Raw genomic sequence first — 21592 nt, 5'->3', positions numbered from 1 at the left:
TTGAAAAATGGTGGAAATGATGAATTTTTCTATAGGCATCAGCAGAGGCTTAGGACGCCTGAAAAGTTGTCTTTTGTGAAGAATTTTATATAGATATATATAATATTTTGAAAAAATATTTAACAGAATTTGTAATGAGAAAAACGTATACAAGTTTGAAGACAATGTAATAAATTATTATAGAATTACTTGGCAATACATTTCAAAATAGAAAACTGTGAAGAAAAAGTTTTTCACTAGTGATTGAAAATCCTGTTCCAGTTTCGTCACTCAGTGAATAGACAGAATATCCCCCAAAGGCTTGTGTTGAATTATTCTTCTAGGTGAGAAATGTAAATAGCTTTCAGCAATGTTCCCAGAAGCTCTTTATTCAAACTGTCAGTTTTGTAGCTCCTGTTTCTTCTTCTGCTTTTAGTGGTAATTATGAAGCTATAATACCAAATGTGTATCTGGAGCTTATAGCAACCTATTCAGAGAAAAAAATTGTTTTGTTGTTTTTTTTTTTTTTTTTTTCTTCCCTCTCCTTTGGAATTATGTTGATGGTGAGAGATGAGCAGCAGCTCCTTTTTTTTTCCTTTTTTTTTTTTATTTTTATTTTTATTTTTATTTTTTTATTTCCCCTCCCCTGCCCCCCACCTCCCCTTTCTGTGATTTGGAGAACCGATTTTTTTTTCCCCACTAGTCTCCAAACACTCAAACTACCCTATGGTAGTTTAGTAAAATGAAAACAGGCCACCTGGTTCATAGAAACCCTTGATTCTTCTCATTCCTTGGACTGAAATTGGTGGTCTTGGCCCTTTTCTGAGGAAAATAGACATTCATTGAAACAGGAGAGATTCTAACTTGATATAAGGCAAATTTTTTTTTTCACAATTATGACAGTGAAATGTAGAACAGGCTGCACAGAGAGGTTAGTCTTTACCTCTGAAGGTTTTCAAGATACTACTGGATAAATCCCTGGTTAGCCTGGGCCAGGGAATTGCAGTCTCATTTTTATAGTGAGTTGTGGCAGTTGTAGGTGTGATGTGTAAACCCCTTCCTCTGCTTTGAGTTCTGCCAGCAACTAAAAAGTCTATCCATTGCCAGTATTATGTAGGTAACTTACTGAAGGTATCTGAATATCTGAAGCTAATAGAAGCTGCAGAGACTCTTTTAGTACTTGGGACAAAACAAAAAGGCTATATATATATATATATATATATATATATATAATATATAGTAATATATATATATATATAATATGGCAAACTTTTCTACCGTCTCCCCTACTGTCCTGTCTCCAGCAGTGGCAATAAGTCCATATCCATAAGGAAGGAAGAATGGGTTAAGAGTATCTGACACTTTGCTAGCCCCCAACTATTTTCAGCTTGGGTTGCTTCCTGAACTATGGTTTCTAGACATGAGTGTTTGTATAACCACCACCAGCTGCAGGAATCTCCATCAAACTATAAGTAGGTAATTGAAGGAATGATAAAGACTAAAAGCAATAACTCTGTCATTGTTAAAATCTTCTGCAGTGGTGTGTGCTTCTTACTTGTTTACTCTTTCATTACAGCCATCATCTCTTCTGGGAGTTAGTCTTGAAATATCACTCTTACTTTATATAATCCATAACTGTCTAGTTGAAATCATATCTCCTTTGAAAATACTCAGCATACTTTAGAATGGCGTATACCAGCTTGTTCTTACACCCGTCGGAAGCACTAGGACTAACCAGTGAACACTGTACCAAGCTGAGTCACGAATGGCTTACTGAAGTTCTTTGTAGCTTGGGAAGTCTTCGTTGATTGTATCCCATATAAAGTCAGCCTGATATTACTGACAACATTTCTTAGAAGCTCTAGAAAATTAATGCAGTTTTAAAAACGTCATTCCCTCAGCTCCCCCTCTCCTCCTCCTCTAAACTCAGGACTTCTTCCTTCATTTTGGAACTTCTATGCGCTAATAAGTAATGTGAGCATGAGCTAATCCAGTATGGATAGTAATCTTTCACGTGGGTGTGTGATTGTGCTAATGTAGCAGTTTTGGACTGGGACAATCTGTTTGTAAATCTCTGATAAAGGTATTCTTAAATACCATAACAAAATAACATCAGTGAGCAAAATGATAACTGAAAGCTTGATTGCAGTAATGTCTCCAAGGCTGTGTAGAAATGATATTGTGAAGTGGTACTGTCTTACAAGCAGCGCAAATATTGACGAGATTTGATATTCTTTATTAAATTCTAGTTAAAAATACGGAGTATTATGGAAAGCTGTTTTCTGTATTTAAGATAGATACTTAATTTTGCAAAAGTAGTTCAGAAGAAAGAACAATTAACTCTTTGGATTAAGCAATGTCTTAATCAAATTGAAGACTTTGAAATTTTAAGGCTATTGCCATGGAAGACATTAAATATAAAAGCAATGCTGATATGTTGAGCAAGAGTGAACTTTCAGAGAAACAGTTATAAAACTGTCTGTTCAAGGATGCTGAGAATTTGGAGAATTATTCTGTGGATATATTTCTGTGTCTTTCATGTGGAAGAATTTAGTCTTGCTTTTTGCTATGGACATTTGTTCACTGAAGGAGTCTCCTGTATTTAACATAATGCTGCTGAAGTAAGCTTTTTCAGCTTGAATATGTAATTTAGAAATGAGCAGTGATTTGTAAACCTAGAGGAAAACTAGAGTGGTTATCCTGAATATGTTAGCTGCAAGAATTATATGACTAATTATATAAGTATCTGCTGCCTCTTTTAATATCCAAGACTGCGAATATAATAGCATCAGGACTGCTGCAAAGCAGCAGTATGATCAACCCTTGGAGCAATGGAAAAGAAATTCTTTATCAGCTTTTAGAGTTTCTTCCTTTATGTATTTTATTTTGATATGGAATGCATTTTATGATGTGGACATCTGTTTGCTAAAAATTTAATTAGCGCCACTGTCCTATTTCAGCCAGTTGAGATCTCTTAATCTAAGCATTAAAGGAAGAATCCTGCCTTTACAAATAAATTAAAAAAAGATCATACCAATGCTACATCCTTAAACTAATTTTCCAAGTTTGTGGCTAAAACTGGTTTTGTAGGGTTTTTATGGCATAAAATTCAGAGTCTGGTTCTACTCATTCTTTCTGGTCTTGACCAGACGGTGACAGTTTATACACAGTTGTCAACTGAATTAAGCAAACTGTATGTACTTCCACCACTCTCCTGTTTGTGGGTGGCAGTGTACAGGAATGAAACTGGGTACTTTCTCTGCTTGGCATCCCTCAACAGTACAGATCCAAAAGATGCAACTTCACTGCAGAACTGTTTTGCTAGTCAACAAGTACTGTACCCCACCCACACTTCTAAATAGCAGATGGTGAGGCGAGCCTGTAGAACATGGTGAGGGATTTCACTACATCTCTTAAAAGTAAATAAACAATATTTGAAAATTCTATTTAAAAATCTAAGTGACAGAATTAATTAGGCAGGAAAGCATAGCATCACATAAGTATAGGATTTTATATTCTCTGTAGAACTTTCATGGAGCACCTTAGATAAATATTACTTCAGTAATTTAAAGCATTTCTTAAGCATGAGAGAGTATTTAAGATATTCATTATCCTAATGTTCTAAATATCAGAGACTTCTGACTAAAGACATTTGTTCTGGAAGAAAAGATCAAGTAGTACTCTGCTGCAAGATCTCCTTTTGATTTTTTTTTTTTTTTTTTTAAAGAAATTAGATATGCATTTAGAACAAGAAGTCTTTTCAGCATGAATAAGCAGGCCAAATGACTTCATTAACTTCTAGCTATTATGCATTTGTGTGAAACCATGCTAAAAGTGCAACCTTGTCAGCACTTTATTGTTTCAGTGATTTCCAAATCATAGTAGTAACAAATACATTTTTCCTAGTCAGCAGCCCCGTTGACTGCTCTTTAGTCTGGACATCCAGCTAGGTTCTTCCCTGCTGTTCATGAATACAAGATTCTGCAGGCCAGGTCATAGTTGCTTCTATTTCTCTCTCGATCGTATTCAGCTTATTCTTTCTGTGACTGCTGTGCGACTTTTTGCATATAGATTCAAGCCACAGATTTGGCTTGAATAATCTCAGTTTGGGATTTTAATATTATTTAGTAATTTAAAAGCAATAATTTATAACTTTATGTCTATGCATGAAAATTATCACTAGAATGAAAGTTTGTAAAATTCAAGTGAGATTCATTCTTCTGAATAGGAGCATGCTTAGAACTTTACTAAGACAGGGGCTTTGCCTTGCTGATCTCATCATCTATATGATGAGTTGCAATACTGGTGTTTGTTCTAGTAGACACATTTAATATGTAAAAATGAAATTTCCACAAAGTCCTCTAATGAATCAGTGTCACAGTAAGGAATAAAGACAGTCTGAGTACAGAAATAGTGTTATATTCTGACACCATGTTCAACATCCTGTATTCCCTTCTCTGGTTATGTAGTAGCAGCACCAAAATTCAAGGAAAAATTGCTGATTAGATTTGACCCAGGAATCTGTATCTTGCTTGATCAATTTTATCAGAAATGTGTGACCTGTTGGCCTCTCTCACTTCCCCACACAGTGACCTCTGTTTTGGCTTTCGGTTCTGTTAAGATCACTTAATTTCTCTTCAGCATAATAGTTTCTCTAAGGAACCTCATCCAGTTTATTTTAAAAATCTGTTTTCTGCAATTTGTACATACCAGCAGCATACCTTCTAGCAATATACTTTATCCAGACTCCATCATTAATTGAATTTACATAGTACCTCTCAGATCTAAATAAGCCATTTTTACCAAAGATATCAGTAGTATAATCATGATGTTGATATAGTGGTTCTGAATTGTAAGCTGAAAGGAAAAGGAAAACAAGTAGGTTTTCAACTTAATTTTACAGATGAAAAGAGTCAAGTATTTTTTATATCACTGAATAATTACAGGGAGAAGATGCTAACTGAAAAAAAAATTGCGATATGACTTTTACTTACTGCGAAGACTTGAACTCCAACATCACAATATCCCTACAAATGTAAATTATTATCATCCAGGTTTATAAAGAGTGCTGAGAAAATTCAGAAAGGGAAATGAAGTCTGCTTTGTACTGAATCAAAACTGAAATTGCTGCCTTCTTCCATTTGCTTTAAATGAATCTTTACAATGGATTTTTTTTAATTGTCATTCAGCTGGCTGCTGAGTGTCCATGTGGCATCCTCACAGGGAATGCATTGCAATAGTTTTAAAAGGATGAAAATGATATAATGAGTAAAGCTTGTTTGCTCACATCAAGGTTTGTTTACTCACATTAATAGCAAAATCATATCCATTAGCATTCTAAATATAGGAATCTTACTCAAATCTTTCTGATATCTGAATTACAAGAGGATGTGATATATTTATCTGTTCTCTACTCCATTTTGTTGAAATGCGGTCATAGTAAACAAGTTATGAATGCTGCAGTTCATTTGTATCCATTAAGTCCAAAGACATTATAACATGAAATAAGTAAAAAAGGCAAGTGAACAAAATATAAACCACTAGTGTTGTGAGAGCTGCAGTAGAAGTGGAAAAGCTATTAATTGTACTTCTACTTAAGGAATTTAGCTGGTGAAAGAAATAAATGCAACTTTTGGAATGTAATTGTATGTGCTCTGAAAATATGTTGTAGCGACTAACTAAATATTGGATGTTTTTTGAAAAAAAAATAGGTATTCTTCTGGGTGAATTAATTAAACACTTGTGGGTTGCATTATTTTTCACTTAGCCCTGAAGTTGTAAAGAGTGAGCCCTATGGAGAGAAGGCTGATGTCTGGGCTGCAGGATGCATCCTTTACCAGATGGCAACTCTGAACCCACCGTTTTACGGCACAAATATGCTCTCCTTGGCAACTAAGGTATTTGGATTTGCCAGATCGAACTACCAATTATTTCTGTGTGTGTTCACTAGATCCATGAAAATTTGTTTAAGGTTATAGAAACATAAACTTCTCTCATCTGATGTGTGAAGGAGCATAAGTGTTTATCATTATATGAATTGCTATCTTGCCATTCTAACTGCAAAAATTGCTTGTAAATGTTAGTATATTATTACCTTTCAGACTAACATATTTTTATCATTGCATTCAGTGATAGGAGCTTTAGATATATACAATTTGTTGATGTACTGTAATACTGGATTTTCTGTAGCATTGTGTATTACACCTTAGGATGTGATCACAAATAAAAATAAATAACTTCTTGGATTTTTAAAAATGTTTTCCTTATTCAGATATTGTAGCCCTTTGATCTTATTTACATTAATGTGGATACCTGACTGGAAGTAACGTTCTGCATTAGAAGATGTGTTCTAAGTTGTTCTGCAAGTTAGAGCTGATGATGTAATGCCCATCAGGTTGTTTCAAGGAGCGATACTTATCATATGGGATCTTCAGATAAATAATGGAATATTTGTCTTCAATTAACTGTAGATTATTTATTTTGTAGATAGTAGGGGCTGTGTATGAACCTGTGCCAGAAGGACTGTACTCTGAAAAAGTGTCATTTACCATTAAGAGGTAATTACTCATCTACTTTTATTTCAACATCCGGCTGAAAAGATGTTTTGTTTTGTATGTTTCCAGCAGTGGTAACGTGACAGTTTACTGACGTATCAACTGCCAGTATTTGTCTCTGAATATGAAGTATCTTCTAATTTAAAGAAAAACTGAGGTACCTCCTTTCTCCTTACTCTGCTAATAACATGTGCAATATAGTTGCATACATGCAACTGGAAAACTCATGCCAGTATAGTCAGCGCATTTATTCAGCCAGTATAGACTTTATACTCAGCACTGAAGTTTAACAATACTGGTGCTGTAGTTAATTCCCTACACATCAATTCTTTCCCCCAAGCAAATACAGAATTTTGATTCATTTTCAAGTGCAGTTTATGGTCAAGGAAGTAACCCTATTGCAATATGTTATTTATAGATCACTGTACGATCACATTCTTAGCTTTTTGTGTTTGACTGGTAACAATATGTTTCCCACTACCTCCTAATCCTGTTAGCAGGATAGCAGACATAACAAAGCAGAGATAAAGCCATAATGGAGGAAAAGATGAGCCTGTATTTATTCCACTCAGTCGTCATATATTTCTCTTAGCTATGGTTGTATTTTCCTGGTGATAATGTCACCTGTAAGGCAAAATATAGATAATGAATTGGTGCACTGCTGAGATTTAGCTGCCTTGATTTTTCCGTTTTAGAAAAAACTCCACTTAGCACAAAAATGCTTTTCCTTTCTTACTCAAATGTTGAATTCCATCTCTAAAAAGCACTTTACTGTACAAAGACTGTAACTTTTTTGTACATGTTTTATTGTGCAAAAAGGTTTCTGTTATTTAAACACCTTGAGGATGAAGGACAACAATGGAGAGGATAGGAGCTAACAGAACTAACAGGGGTCCTGAAATGAATGTTAGTATTTTAAATACAGATATTTGTAGTTACAATAACTGGCTTTATTAATTAATTGCTCACTATTTAACAATAATGTAGTAATCTCAAATGCATCCAGAAAATACATTCCAGTCACATCATATCGGTATTGATATGTATTGCATTACCTTACAAATTTTAAATACATCTTTATCAGTGAATTAGATAGTTATGTGAGTATCTGGCCCTCTGTATTTTCCTTCTTTTCATTCCTGATAATTATGAGAAACTCTGCAATAGGAAGTTTTTAAGGGTTTTTCTAAGGCCAGCTATTGAGTTATTTAGGATTGTAGATATTATGGCTATATTAAATGGGTTCACTGAAAGTCCCGTATCATCATGAGACTGGCTGTGTTGAAGGCTAACTGGTTTAAATAGATGATTAAACAGATATTTGCTTGAAAATATTAAAATTAAGTTTTCCTATCATGTAAGAATTTTTCTGCTTATTTTAATAGCAGTGGGAAGCATAAATTTTTTTTTTTTTTTTTTTTTTCAAAATGTTTATTCTTTTGCTATGGGATAATCCTTAAATGAAATATTATGCTTAGGTTTTGGCTTATGCTTTGTGAGATATTTAGAAAAAATAAGGAACATTAAAGAAAAGCAGTAATAATGAGATCTTACTTATAATATAGATGAGGAAACCTTAACAGAAATGAACAAATTCTTTCCAAAGGACTAATGCACAACAGATATTCAAAGATGAATGTTATAAATATAAAAAATAGTTTATTGATAATGGTTAGAAAAAGCACTGAAAGCTTCATGCTGCAAATGTAAATTTGCATTTAGTGTTATCTTTATTATTTTACAATATTGTTATTAAAGTACAATTTTATTAGATTAAGCTACTAAAGAAAGTTCTGGAATCATAAACATCAAGGGCTTTCAGAGTTGAACATCAATCTACTCAGTGTTTAGTCATGAATAATTTCATTCCAGATGCATGCGAAATGGATTTAGGACTTATCAGAAAACTTTTATAGCTGACATTGTTCTGGGAAATGTTGACCAATTTCAATAGATTAAAATAAAAAATTAAAAGAAAAAAATCAAACAGAACATTTATTAAGGGTGAAAAACTTGCATCTGTTTAAAGGAAATACAAAATTTTAAGTAAAACAGATTAACAAAGTCATGAAAATTAATGAGGTGAATAAATGGTTTTCAGCAAATTTAAACAAAACCGATTAAAATAAAGAAGTTCATGTACTGTAAAACATTTTCAAAACTGCTACTTTATGTGGCTGTTATGTTTATTTCAAAAGTACTGTTTTAGAAATAATAAAATGATTCTATGGCACTTTCTTTAAAGAGGAATGTTGGGTTAAATGTATCGGCATGCTAGCTGGTCAATAGTACTGTGCAGAGAAATCATAGTTAATTATCAGGTTCACAGGAGTTAACATTTAAGACAGTACATGCAGAACTGTCCCTATCAGCTTTCATGTCCTACACTACATACAAAATATTCTGGGGATTTTAAAATAGACCTAATAGTATATTATTACTGTTACTGAACAGGGTGCCTGAAACAAGAACCATAGAACTGTGAAGTACTTTAGGTTGGAAGGGACCCCTAGAGGTCATCTTGTCCATCTGCTCAAAGCAGACACAATCAGATATGGTAGTTCACTGCTCAGGGTCTTGTCTAACTGAGTTCTGAATATCTTGAAGGATGGATATCCCACAACTTCTCCGGGGCCTCTTCAGTGTTTGTCTGCCTTTGTCATTAAAAGTAGCAGTAGTAGTAGTAATAATAATCCTTATATCAAGTCACACTTTCCTGTGTTCTAAGTTGTGCCTATTGCCTCTTGCCCTATCACTGTGCACCTCTGAGGAAGATCTGGCTCCATCTTTTCTATACCCTCCCATTATGTAGATAGCAATCGGGTCTCTATATAGGTGGCCCAGGTCCCTCTGACAGCAGGTCTGCATGTATCGAATGATCCCTGCAATTTGGTGTTCACAAAGCTTTTGGGAGTGCACTCCATCCCATCATCTAGGTCATTAATAAAGATGTTAAACAGTACTGGCCCAGTAGCAATCCTTGGAGGATGCTACAGGCAGCCACCAGCTGGACTTTGTACTGCTGGTGACATCACTTTTTGAGCAAGGAAGTCCAGCCAATTATCAACCTACCTTCTAGTCCTATGGTTACTGTGGGATATTGTCAAAGGTCTTGTTAAAACAAAGCTACTCACAGCATGTACTCCTTTCCTGTTGTGTACAGAGCCAGTAATCTCATCATAGAAAGCAATTAGGCTAGTCAGGTATGACTGCTGTTTGGTAAAACCATCATGGCTGTTCCCAGTCATCATCTTCTCCTTTGTGTGCTTGGAAATTACTTTCAGGGAAATTTGCTCTCTTACTTTCCAGGGACGGAAGTGAAGTTGACTAGCCAGTAGCTTTCTGGGTCCTCCCTCTTGTTCTTGGATACATGTGTGATATTCAACTTTTTCCAGTCTACAGGAACCTCCCTCTGATCCTTTCAGATATGATGGACAGTGGCATTTACCAGGTGCATCAGCACTCTCAGGCTTGTCTCCTCTGGTCCAATGGGTTTGTGTATGTCCAACTGTCTTAGGTGCTTTCTCACTGTATTTTCTCCTGTGTGCTAATGCTTCATGCTTATGAATTTTACAGGTAGGCTCACAGATCTGGAATGCTTAAGGCCGAAGTTTCTCAATGGAAATGGAAGCAAAAAAAGGATTGAGTGCCCCAGCCTTTTGCGTGTCCTTTGTCACTAGGTTGCATAGTGGGTCCACATCTTCCTTAGCCTTTCTTTTGTTGCCAATGTACTTACAGAAGGCCTGCCTTCTGCCTTCCACATCCATTGCTACTTTGATACTTTCTGCATCTATTGTGACTCCAGATGAGCTTTGGCTTTCCTAACTCCACCCTTTGAGCAATATCTCTATATTCTTCCTATGTAGCCCACTCTTACTTCCTACATGCAAGAGTAGGCTGTTCTTGTGCTTTGAGGTGTCCCTGAAGATCAGCTAGCTCTTCCAATCTTTCTCTTTACCTTCCAGGGCAGCCTTCCATGAGGCTCTAAGAGGAAGATCCCTGAAGAGGCTGAATTCTGCTCTCCTGATGTCCTATGTTATAACTGTACAATCCATCTTTCTCACTTCTCTCAGGATTTTGAACTCCACAGTTTGATGGTTGCTGTAGCTGAAGCTGCCCTTGATCTTCACATCCCTGTCTGGTTCTTCCTTGTTTGTGAACAACAGGTCTGGCAGAATACCTTTGCTACTTAGCTTCTGAATCAGCTGCACCAAGAAATTGTCATCAACAGATTCCAAAAATCTCATGATTGCTGCACTCAGCCATATTACCCCATCAGCAGATATCAGGGTGATTAGTAGGCCCCAGTGAGTATGAGTGCCTGCGGTCATGAAGATTCCTCCATCTGTCTGACAAATGCTTCATTGACTTCCTCTTCAGTTTTGGGTGGTTTATAGTAGGCACCTACCACAACAGACCCATGTTGGTCTGTTCCTCTGATCCTTACTCATAAGCTCTTGACTACACACAGCAGTGTTGGACTACAGGTTGCATCCACCCTGACTTGAGCCTTTCCCTCTCACTGGAAGAATTGAGGAGAACACCACGTCAGACCCCTGCTCTTCACGCTTGACCCTGGTGCTCTGTAGTCACTTTTGGTATGTTTAGGGTCGGCCCTGGTAGTGTTGTTCATGCCCATATGAATGAGCAGCAAGGTATAATAGCCCAAGGGCCAGATAAACCTTGTTAGTATCTCCACAATGTCCTGAATCCAAGCAGCTCACAAGCAACAGGCTTCACAATCGTCTAATCAGACAAAGTAGAGAAATACCTCTGTTTCCTCAATCTCAAATGACTGTCAGCTGCTGCTGTTTATTTGTGCTGTGAACACTTGATTCAGGCTCACCTGACTCTGATGTGTCCTCTCTTAGGTCTTGTTCCTCCTCACCTGTTCCTAGGTCACTATACCTGTTCTGAAATTTTATATCTGTAGTCAGAGGAAAAGCCTTCCTTCTGATGGCAGAAGTCACAGGTCTCCAGCCTACCTCCTCTTGGAAGCCTCCATTCACTGCTTCTTTGAGGGTAATCTCTAGTTTTTCCTTCTCCTTTACATTGTTTGGGGGTCTCATCTCTGCAAAGTCTCTGTGAAGATGTTGTTCTCCTGTAAATCCTCCTGGCAACACACTTGTCTTGTACAGAGCTGCTTTGTCCAGTGGTGCAGCATCTTGACCAGAGCACAGTCCCCACAAGGGAGACCAGTGTCTCCCCTAGGTGCAGGAAGAGGCACCAGGCACTCCCTAGTGTGTCTGGGAGCGCGCAGCAGCAGCCCCCATAGCAGTTATCTCTGAGTCGGTGCCTCTGAAGTGCTAAGGAAAATTGTCCCAGCTGATGCCAGCAACTGTGTTCTATGGTGTGTCAACACCAAGGCTGCACAGTATCAAACTGTCCCACACAGGCTTGAATACCGTGCTGGCCATCATGACTTGATAGACACCAGCAGAGGAATGTAGTGGTAGTAAACAGTTTTTATGCGAGAAGTGATTAGCTTTCATTAGAGAATGTTCTTTCTGTAGATGCTTGACTCCTGATGCAGAGGCACGCCCAGACATAGTGGAGGTCAGCTCACTGCTGTCTGATGTGATGATGAAATACCTGGATGTTTTGTCCACCTCTCACCTAATGTTGGAGAAGAAACTGGATCGGGAGAGGAGACGAACCCAGAGGCACTTCGTGGAGGCTAATCGAAATGCAGTAACCTATCACCATCAGTTTTCCATTTTATCACAAGTAAGTACACGTATTTGGCTTTATTTTTTCTTATAATTGTTTGCCATACCTGAGAAAATAAGGTATAACAAAGCAGAAAATAAATAAAAATGAAAAGACCCATCCTCTTAGAACATTTTCCATGCAGGCTCTTTAATTTATTTTTAACAAGGTATTAATTTATTTTTTATGGACATGCTTATGCAGGAAAAGTAACAGTATGTTAAAAAGAAGATATCATTCTGTGTTGGAAAATGGCATTGTTATTGAGGTACTTGCAGTTTTGATAGAACCTGATAACGTTTAATTATTACTGCACACTTTTGAATGATTTGTGAATAGGGGAATATACACTTGGTTAGGATGGAACAAATGGATAATCTTGTGTATGATTCACAAACAATGACACCTAGAAAATGGAGCCTACGCAAATATAATTTTTAATTATAGATTGCTAAATAAAGAACAGTGATGCTGATAAAGTATTTGCTCATGCTTTCTTACTGTCTGATAAAGTTCTGCAGAAATACTTTTTTAAATTCTTCTGTTTGCTTCAGGCTGTGTTTTAACCACTTTTCATGAAGGACATCACTATTTTACATAATGAAGCAGACTTGTATATAATCTCAGATAATTAACTTAAAAAATACAAGGACAATGTTTTTATGTAGTGAAAGCTTCCTGTGAAAATTATTGTTATGGTAATTGTGAAGCAAAGTTCTAATTTACACTGTTACTCTTGTCTGTTCAGCTATTCTGTCTCTCTTAGATTGCTTTTATCAGGGCTCAGTAGTTTGAACTGAAGAGCCTCTGTAGGAGAAAGGTTTTCAGGAACATCTGGTCCAAGACTCATGGGGTTTATCTTTTTTTTTTTTTTTTTTTTTTTTAGTATGTTCTTTGTTCACCTTCCTGGTCAAACATAAGACTTGTAGAAATCGTTAATCGTTTTTTTTGACCTATCAGTCCAAGATCATTATTTGTGTTATATAATTTTTTTTTCAATAAAAATGATGCCAAAAACTTCCAGAAAAACCTTAACAAATCACTGTCATTTGAAATATGAGAGGTACTGAGATGAAAGATAGATACAGAGTACAATTTATAACTTGAAACAGTATCAGCAACTATTTTCCACCATTTCTGAGTTTTCTTACACTACACATTTGGAAGTTTATTGTATATAATTATTTTCTCTTATCTTGATATAGTCATTCTCTTGCATAACTGTGGTGAAATTTGAAATAAAAAGAAAAAAAAACAACAAAAAAAAACATACTATGGCTGGGAAGCTGCTTGATTTGGGATTTTGATGCAATGCCCTATCCAGACATTTGTAAGATATGATAGAACTAACAGCTTTACATTAAAGTTAGAGTACTTCTGTTTTGTATATATACTTGAAAAATACACCCATCTACAAAACAAGAAGGAAAATGCCTGTATTTTGGGGGATAATGGCGAATCTTCTCAAGGAAGGAATACTATTATTCTGTTTCCATACCAATGGCTATTTTACTAAGTATATTTGTCATAGTTCAGCCCCGATCGGGACCAGACTATGCAGTCTCTCTCTCACGCCCCCCACCCTCCGAGAGAATAGGGAGAGATAATATAAGGAAAAACAGCTCGAGGTTTGAGATCAGGACAGGGAGAAAATCCTTAAAGTTACCGTTATGGGCAAAACAGACTCGACTTGGGGAAAACTATTCATTTATTACTAAAAACAGCAGGATAATGAGACAGAGAACAAGATAACCTCCCCCCACCCCTCCCTCTTCCCAAGCTTAACATGATCTCTGCCACCTCCCCCAACCCGAGCAGCACAGGGGGGAAGAGGGAATGGGGGTTGCGGTCAGTTCATCACGCGTTGTTTTACGCCACTGCTTCATGGTTGGGGGAAGAACTCCTCACATTCCTGCCCTGCTCTGTTGTGGGGTCCCACCCATACACCACCATCCTTCGTGAAACTGCTCTGGCGTGGGTCATCTCTTCCACGGGGTGCAGTCTCTCCAGAACGGCTGTCCCAGCGGGCCCTCCACAGGCCACAGCCGCCTTCAGGCATCCACCTCCCCCGCTGTGGGGTCCTTCACAGGCTCCAAGTGGATCTCTGCTCCTCTGTGGACCTCCATGGGCTGCAGGGGGACAACCTGCTCCACCATGGTTGTCACCACAGGCTGCAGGGGAATCTTGGCCAGGAGCCGCATTACTCCTCCCCCTCCTTCTTCACTGACCTTGTCGTCTGCAGCTGTTCCTCTCACAAGAAAAATTCTTCACAACAGGCAGGCAGACGCCTCTCAGAATCTCTTCACATCATCCATCTCATCTCGTCTCCACTTCTTGCAGCCGGGCTGGGCTGAGTCAGGCCCAGTCGGCCGCCTGGCAAGAGGCCAGAGGGTGAGGCCTGCAAGGCCCATGAGGCCTCTGCGCCTCTGCACTTGCTCAGCTTCTTCACATCTTCTCTTTTTTTTTTTTTTTTTTTTCTTCCCTCTGTTTTCCCCTTCTTAAATACGTTATTGCAGAGGCATTATCACAGGACATTCTGCTACCAATCAGCTCAGCCTTGGCCAGCAGCAGGTCTGCCCTAGGCCTGGCCGAGTCCACTGAACAAAGGGGAGCGACTTCTAGCAGTTTCCTACAGAAGCTACCACCTTAGGCCTCCCTCGCTAATCAAAACTACAACAATATTGAAAGAAACAAGAGGATCTGACAAAGATCCAGAACACTGCAGAAGCTGAGGGGAATATGACTCAGTAATAAGAAGTGGAAGACCTAAAATTCTGTGTCCTTGCTGTAAATAAGATAATAAATCAGACTAAGATCTTTCAAATTTCAGACGAGTGCTACAGGGCTTAGAAACAGAAGGAACCGTGTTGTTTCTTTGTTCTCAGTATTGTAGGAAAATTTTATGAAGTTGAAGGATTTCTAATAAACAGAATAATTATTCCTGAAAAGTTTGACTTTTGAAAAAAGACAATATTCTGACTAAAAGTACTAGGAAGAATTTAAAGCAGCTGTTCCTGAAAAAAAAACTCAGTGAGGTATAGACAAACTAATTCATCTTAGTCAAGGCCCCAGCGATTCCACAGCCAGGTAATTTGTCATTTTTCCATGGTGTCAGAGAATTCAGTGTTTCTGCTATGTAGTTCAATGTTTTGTTGAAGCCAGCTATCTCATACTACATTTTCTCTCTACTAAAATGTACTTATGGCCTCCTTTTTCATCCCAGTTGTGTCATACTGTGAATGTTCCTGAAATAAAGAGTGTACTCTGTGTCCTGGTTTGTGGAACTAAGCAACAGAAAACTTTTGGAGCCAGAGTAGAATCTGTTTTGTAAGTAGTTTAGGAAAGGGATGGAAGCTGATAAGTAGCCTATTGAAAGGCAGGTCAGTAGATGATGTTGGAGAAGTGTAGTTACCTTGCCTGGCAAGTATTGCATAAAATCCATGCTTGAAAATAATCCTAATAAAAAGAATCATTGTCAGCCCCTTACATAAATTCTTATCTTTCCATAAGAATTGTTGTTTGTAAGAAAAGAAGCAGATACAGGGATGAAAGGTGTTTAATCGAGTTAGTGTGTTCATTTTTGAAAGGTTAAGGTTGCTGACATAACATAGGGTACAGAGAACCCAAACAAGTAATGACGATAGTAGCAATTATCTCTCACATAGTACGTGTCATTTCGAGGTGGTCGATATTATATTTTCATGTGCTGGGTAGGAAAAGGTGGAGAGGAAAAAGGTAGTTTGTATAAGGTCACCAAACAGACCAGTGGCAAAGCTGAGTTTTCTGTGTTCCAAGCCAAATCTGAGTCTCAAAACAGCAGCTGATATAAGTAATAATGAAAGTATCTTTCTAATGTTTTCCTTAAAGAGATGAGAGAGTAGCCAAATAATAATTCAATTGCTTTTTTGAGGTATATGGATTTGAAAAAGTCAGACATTATTTTGGCTGTCTGCAAAAATCCTGAAGTATTTTTAACTTGGAAATAATGCTTAGAAGCCTTTGACAAGCCAGTGTGTTCACATACTGTTTGACATATAAATAGAATAACGTTTTTCTCATTGCCAGATTTTAGGTGGTAAAACACCTAAACCAATGTAGAATTATGAATATTGAGGTCTATCCTATATTTGGAATGTGAGAGAGAAAACTATAAGCTTTATAATCAGAGTCTATCAGCTAAAAATGTATAACAAAATATGAGCCATTTGTACCTCCTACTACTCTGATAAGCCAGGTAGTCTATCATGTCTGCGTATTTTTAATATATTCTCTGAGAGTAACTTCCTTTTCTCCATTTCTGGAGTTCTGATCTGTGCATACGGCACATTCTGTCGCATTCTTTCTCTATACCAGGTTTTTGTAATACTGTGTTCTTTGGAAATATAAGCTTATTTTAATTTTTGTATTAATAACATCACTAGAATACACATTTTATTTTAAAATCCAATATGCAAATTAAGGTCCCAATTATGCAGAGTAAGGAGAGACTAAGATGCTTAGATAATGGAAAAGAAGGTACAGCTTTTGTTTCTGAGTGCAGTATGATTTATAGAGTGGCTCCACATCCAGTGTTTGTCAGCGAGTCAGAACTCGTTAACAGTGCTTGGTCTGAGCTGATTCGTTTAGATCACCATTGGCCAAGTACCTTGTCCTAATGTTCAAACACTCAAGAATGCTTATTGGCAAGGTTACTCTCTGCATTTTTCTATTTTCACACTTGAACTGGTAAGTCTTCCCCTAACCCAGCATGCTGAAGAACATGGCACAGGTGAACCATCTTCCATCTAGCTGCATATTCCATCTAGCCATCTTCCATTTTTAGCTGCAGGTCAACACTGGCCCTCCCAGACCTAGATCTGTAGGTATCAAGGTATTACACTTCTGATGGACTAGGATGCTACTGGATGTACTGCTACTGCGTACTCTGTTTATTCTGCATGCAGCCAGCTTGGTTACAGCCTGTGCTAAGAAGCTTGCCTGGCTGTGTCTCTTGCAGAAGCAATTCAACTATTTATGGGCTGGAAACAGTGAAAGAAGCAGTATAGCAGTTTTCAGACAGGACTACATCTAAACTAAAGAGCCTGGCCAGACCTGAAATGGCTGATGCAGTTTCCCATCTTCCATCTGCGGCATAAACCTTCATCATCCACCCATAGATAATTGAGTGTCATGGTTTAGCCCCACTTGGCAGCTAAAATACCATGAAGCTGCTCGCTCACTGCCCACTTCCCCATCCCCTGCAGTGAGATGGGGAGGAGAATCAGGAAAAAAAAGAGGCAAAACTCATGGGTTGGGATAAAAGCAGTTTAACAGAATAGTGAAGGAAGAGAAAACAGAGAGGTGAACCCCCACACCAACAAACAGTAACAGAATATACTAAGCATGGGATTCACAGTACAATAGCTCACAGTGGATCCTGATGCCCAGCTCGCTCTGGAGTAGTGAAACCTGCCCCTTTCCGCCATCCCCATTTTATATACTGAGCATGATAGGCACATGGCATCGAGTAGTCTTTTAGCTAATTTGGGTAAGCTATCCCAGCTATGTCCCCTCCCGACTTCCTGTGAAAATTAACTCTATCCTAGCCAGAACCAGGACAAAGAGTACACTGTGTTATGTCTCTTCTGGATTTGTTCAGAAACGTGAATGGTGTATCTAAAGTCTTGAGAAACATTGGGATTTCTTTGTATGTCCCTTCTGTCACAAAGATCCTAATGTAAATGTCTGTGAAGCATTTTGTAGGCATACCTGTAAACACAGAGCATTCTACTGCTCCCACTCTTCTTTATCCACAGGAATGGGTTTTCTCTATCCCAGTCTTTTCCTTCATCCACAAGGATGTGTAGCCAATGGAGGAAAGAGTTAAAGCTCACAGTTTAAGAACCCATGCTTTTGTAACCACCCTGCAGGCTATTGGCAACTCTTGTAATTAAGAGCATCTATCAATTTCCTCAAGTTGTTAGAAGAAATGAGGACAGGATCACAGCTATCAGAAAGGCAAAGAAATACAAAATTATTTAACTGCATTTTCATCAAGTTGTTTCTGCCCATACCCAAGTTCAGTTCTGCACTGTTGGCAATTGTACTAATAATCATATTAGCTTCTAAGCATCACATCATGCATACAAAGAAGTGCTTAATTAGCAACTTGATTTGAATTCATCAATTTTTTTTGTTAACTCAGAAAAATACATAAAGATTGGATTAATGTTCATTTTAATTTCCTCTTTCTTTGTGTTTAGATAAGTATTTTGCTAAATTCAGCCAATCAACGCATAAAATATTTTTTTTCTTAAAGCAGCTATGTATGAATGCAGCAACTGTTTTTTGTATTGGTTGAAGTAAAGAGTGTGTTTGGTTTTAAAACACTTAGAATGTAACAGATTAATAATATTGCAGCAATATAGTTCAGTCTTTCCATTAGCTTAGAGTATTCAATCCCTATTTTTATTAAAAATTGATTATTAAAAAGTTATTTAAAAATTTGAGTGATAGTGTCTGTCTGTGCACTGCTGTATGTAATTCCCATTGCTTTGGAAATGTGTGAGGACTCAGGAATGTCATGACAGCTTAGCATTCCAGGAATTATTTTCTTCTTCCACCTTTCACTCCATCAATTTTGTTCTGACGCCATTCTGATTTGGCATTTATGTAGCAGGTACTGGAATTCAAGTTTAAATGTTAGAAATTACAGTTGGCGTGATAAGAAGAAAGTAACATTTTTTAATTTATATTATTTATATTTGGAGAATGAAATAATTATGCAAAAACAGATTTGCAGGTATAATTTTTTTTAAGAGTTGCTGAATGTAGAAAATACTCATCACAGCCGAATTATTACCCATGAAAACGTATGATCAAACCATTAAGGATAAACCCATGATATGTTTAATTGAGCTTCAATTTGTTAGTGCAAAGTTCTTTAATAGAATCGCAGAATATAAGACAGGAAGAGTTGTGAGAGATTATCTTGTCCATCTCCAAGGTGTAGAGCTACCTGTCACTCCTGACAGGTATTTGACCAGTCAGTCATAAAAATGGCAGAAAGTCTCTCCCAAGGCAAACTATGCCAAATTAGGGAACAGTTTGGAACCAGCAGAAATGCAAAAACTGTCTTTACAATCAGCAATCACGTGTCTCAATGAGTCTTTTTTTTTCCATCCAAAGATAACGTCTGGAAAACCATGCGGATGCCTGAAGCACTGTCAGAAGATAATTAGAAACACTGGAAATACCCATAGCACATACACACTGTGCTGTGTACTGTATCTGTAGTTAGTCTGATGCTTTCAGAAGATGTTGGTCTTGCTTTGTATGATTGACAGAGTAGATGTGTTGTGTACGTCTTGTTTCCAGGAGATGTTAAGTGGACATATGCATGTCCACATGTGGGATGTATAGGACACTTGAAATTTTCAGACCCACTCTTAAGTGTCATGTAATTGCCCTGAGGGCACTAAGCCCAGAATGTCCCCAGAACACTGCATTTACTGAACACGTTCAGACCTGTTACGTAGTGTATGAACACTTATTTCTCTCTGCAGGATCCTAAATAGATGCAATAGTTGAACACTTAACTACTGTTAGATGGTCATAAAGTCAAACCTAAATTTTAGCTGTTACTAAGCTGTTTACTTTTTATCCTTCCCACAGTGAAAATATGTAAGAGCTATTTATTTTCTCTTATATGTTGTATCTCCTTTCTGTAATTTTTTTCTTTGGACTGAATAATCAAATCCTGTCAGCCTTACTTTGTAAATTCTTGTTTTGTAGACCTATGGTTATTCTCATTTCTCTCCTTTGCTGTCTTACCACATTTTTTAAGTGTAGTGTTCAAAACTGGACTCGGTCCAACTGAGAACCTTATTGGTACCAAGTAGAAAGATTACACAGTTCTTGGAGATTATTCTCTTTATACATCCCAGAATGTTTACTTTTTTTTTTTGTAACAGCATGATGCCATTGAGTTATGCTCCGTTTCTGATCCACCAAAATCCCTGTATCTTTTCCTGCAGAGGTGCTGTCTGCCCAGTCCTTCCCCAGCCTGTGCATTTGTACAGTTGTTTCTCCCTATTAACAGAACTTTGCATTCTCCCTATTTAAACTTCATCAGTTCTTTTAGCGTCTCTAGTTTGTCAAAACTTTCTTCAAAACCTACTGTCACTTGCATTGATGCAGCTCTGTGTATGATGGATATGCTGTAATGTGATACATGATGTGGATGCATCACAGTCTATGCACATTTAATAGGCAGTCTGTCTTTCCCATTATGCAGATTATCATTGTAATTCAGTGACAACGTTGAATGGTTGTGGTACAAGGTCAGAGGGGAGCCTGCAAAATTGTGCTCATTACCCATTTTTCAGTTTAGCAAACACTCAAGGTAGTTACCAAGTTTAATACAATTTTTTATGGTCAATTGTACAGCCAACTGATCATGGTTTTGTCTAGGTCACACTTCCCTAGCTTTCTTGCAATATGTTATGAGAAGCATCGTCAAAAGCCTTACTAAAACCGTTATAAATAACATCTACTTCTTGTTGCCAGTGCACAAGAGCTGTTACTCTGTTAAAACAAGAAATACGTTGCTTTAGCATGGTTTTTTCCCTGAACATTTCATGTTCAATGTTACTCATTTTATTGCTTCCTTCTAGTTTTTTTGCAAGTAGTTTAATAGCAGAAGTTCTGGTTTGGTTTTGTTTTTTTTTTTTTTCTCCTTGAAATAGAAATTCAATTGACTAGTATAATAGCGTAATTACTTGTCTCTAATAAAGAAGATTAATTAAAACTGTTTGCAAATGCCACTAGAGAGCTCTATTTTTCTTGAAGACAGGAAAGTTAATTCTTCTGGATGGCAATATGGCAAAACAGAGCTAAACAGAAGATCAGTATCTTTATTTCAGTTAGACCTAGGTTTTGGGGGTTTTTGTTTGTTTGTTTGTTTTGACAGTGTTAATTTCGGTTTATAAAAGATTAGATTCCTGTTGGAAGTCGAAAAGACCAATTTAGGTTTCATTTCTCCAAAATGCAGAGATGCTTTTGCTTAGTCATATAGATGAATTCTGGAAAAAAAAATAATTGGTTTATAATTTGAACATTTTTGCACAGGGACTCTTTTCCCCTTAGGTTTCCTTTTAAACTGTATTTGTTTATACTGGAAGGCAAAGTCTGTTTCAACAAAGCTGGCAAATGATTGAACCCATGGGGAAACAGAGGTACTAGTTTATTATGAAAATGTGAAAATAAACTGGATCAACTCATGAAGCCTCCAGAAAGATTTGTAAAATAATGGATTCTAGAATAAAGTGTAGGTGTTAACGCAGTTCAAATGAATATGTGTCAATCTAACT

The 21592-nt window shown here is 37.3% G+C and overlaps 1 protein-coding gene across 1 annotated transcript in view; it reads left to right on the top strand.

Annotated features, from left to right (window-relative positions):
- NEK10 (NIMA related kinase 10) overlaps positions 1–21592 on the top strand; it is an 88227-nt gene that overhangs the window by 42107 nt on the left and 24528 nt on the right. The window contains exons 23-25 of the mRNA XM_086741576.1: positions 5747–5876; positions 6466–6536; positions 12047–12260. Of these exons, the coding sequence (XP_086597702.1) occupies positions 5747–5876; positions 6466–6536; positions 12047–12260 (415 nt within the window). The remainder of the gene's footprint in view (positions 1–5746; positions 5877–6465; positions 6537–12046; positions 12261–21592) is intronic.

The sequence above is a fragment of the Chlamydotis macqueenii genome, chromosome 2 (assembly GCF_036417535.1).
Source record: "Chlamydotis macqueenii isolate bChlMac1 chromosome 2, bChlMac1.mat, whole genome shotgun sequence".
NCBI lineage: Eukaryota > Metazoa > Chordata > Aves > Otidiformes > Otididae > Chlamydotis > Chlamydotis macqueenii.
This window is presented reverse-complemented; position numbering and strand designations above follow the sequence as displayed.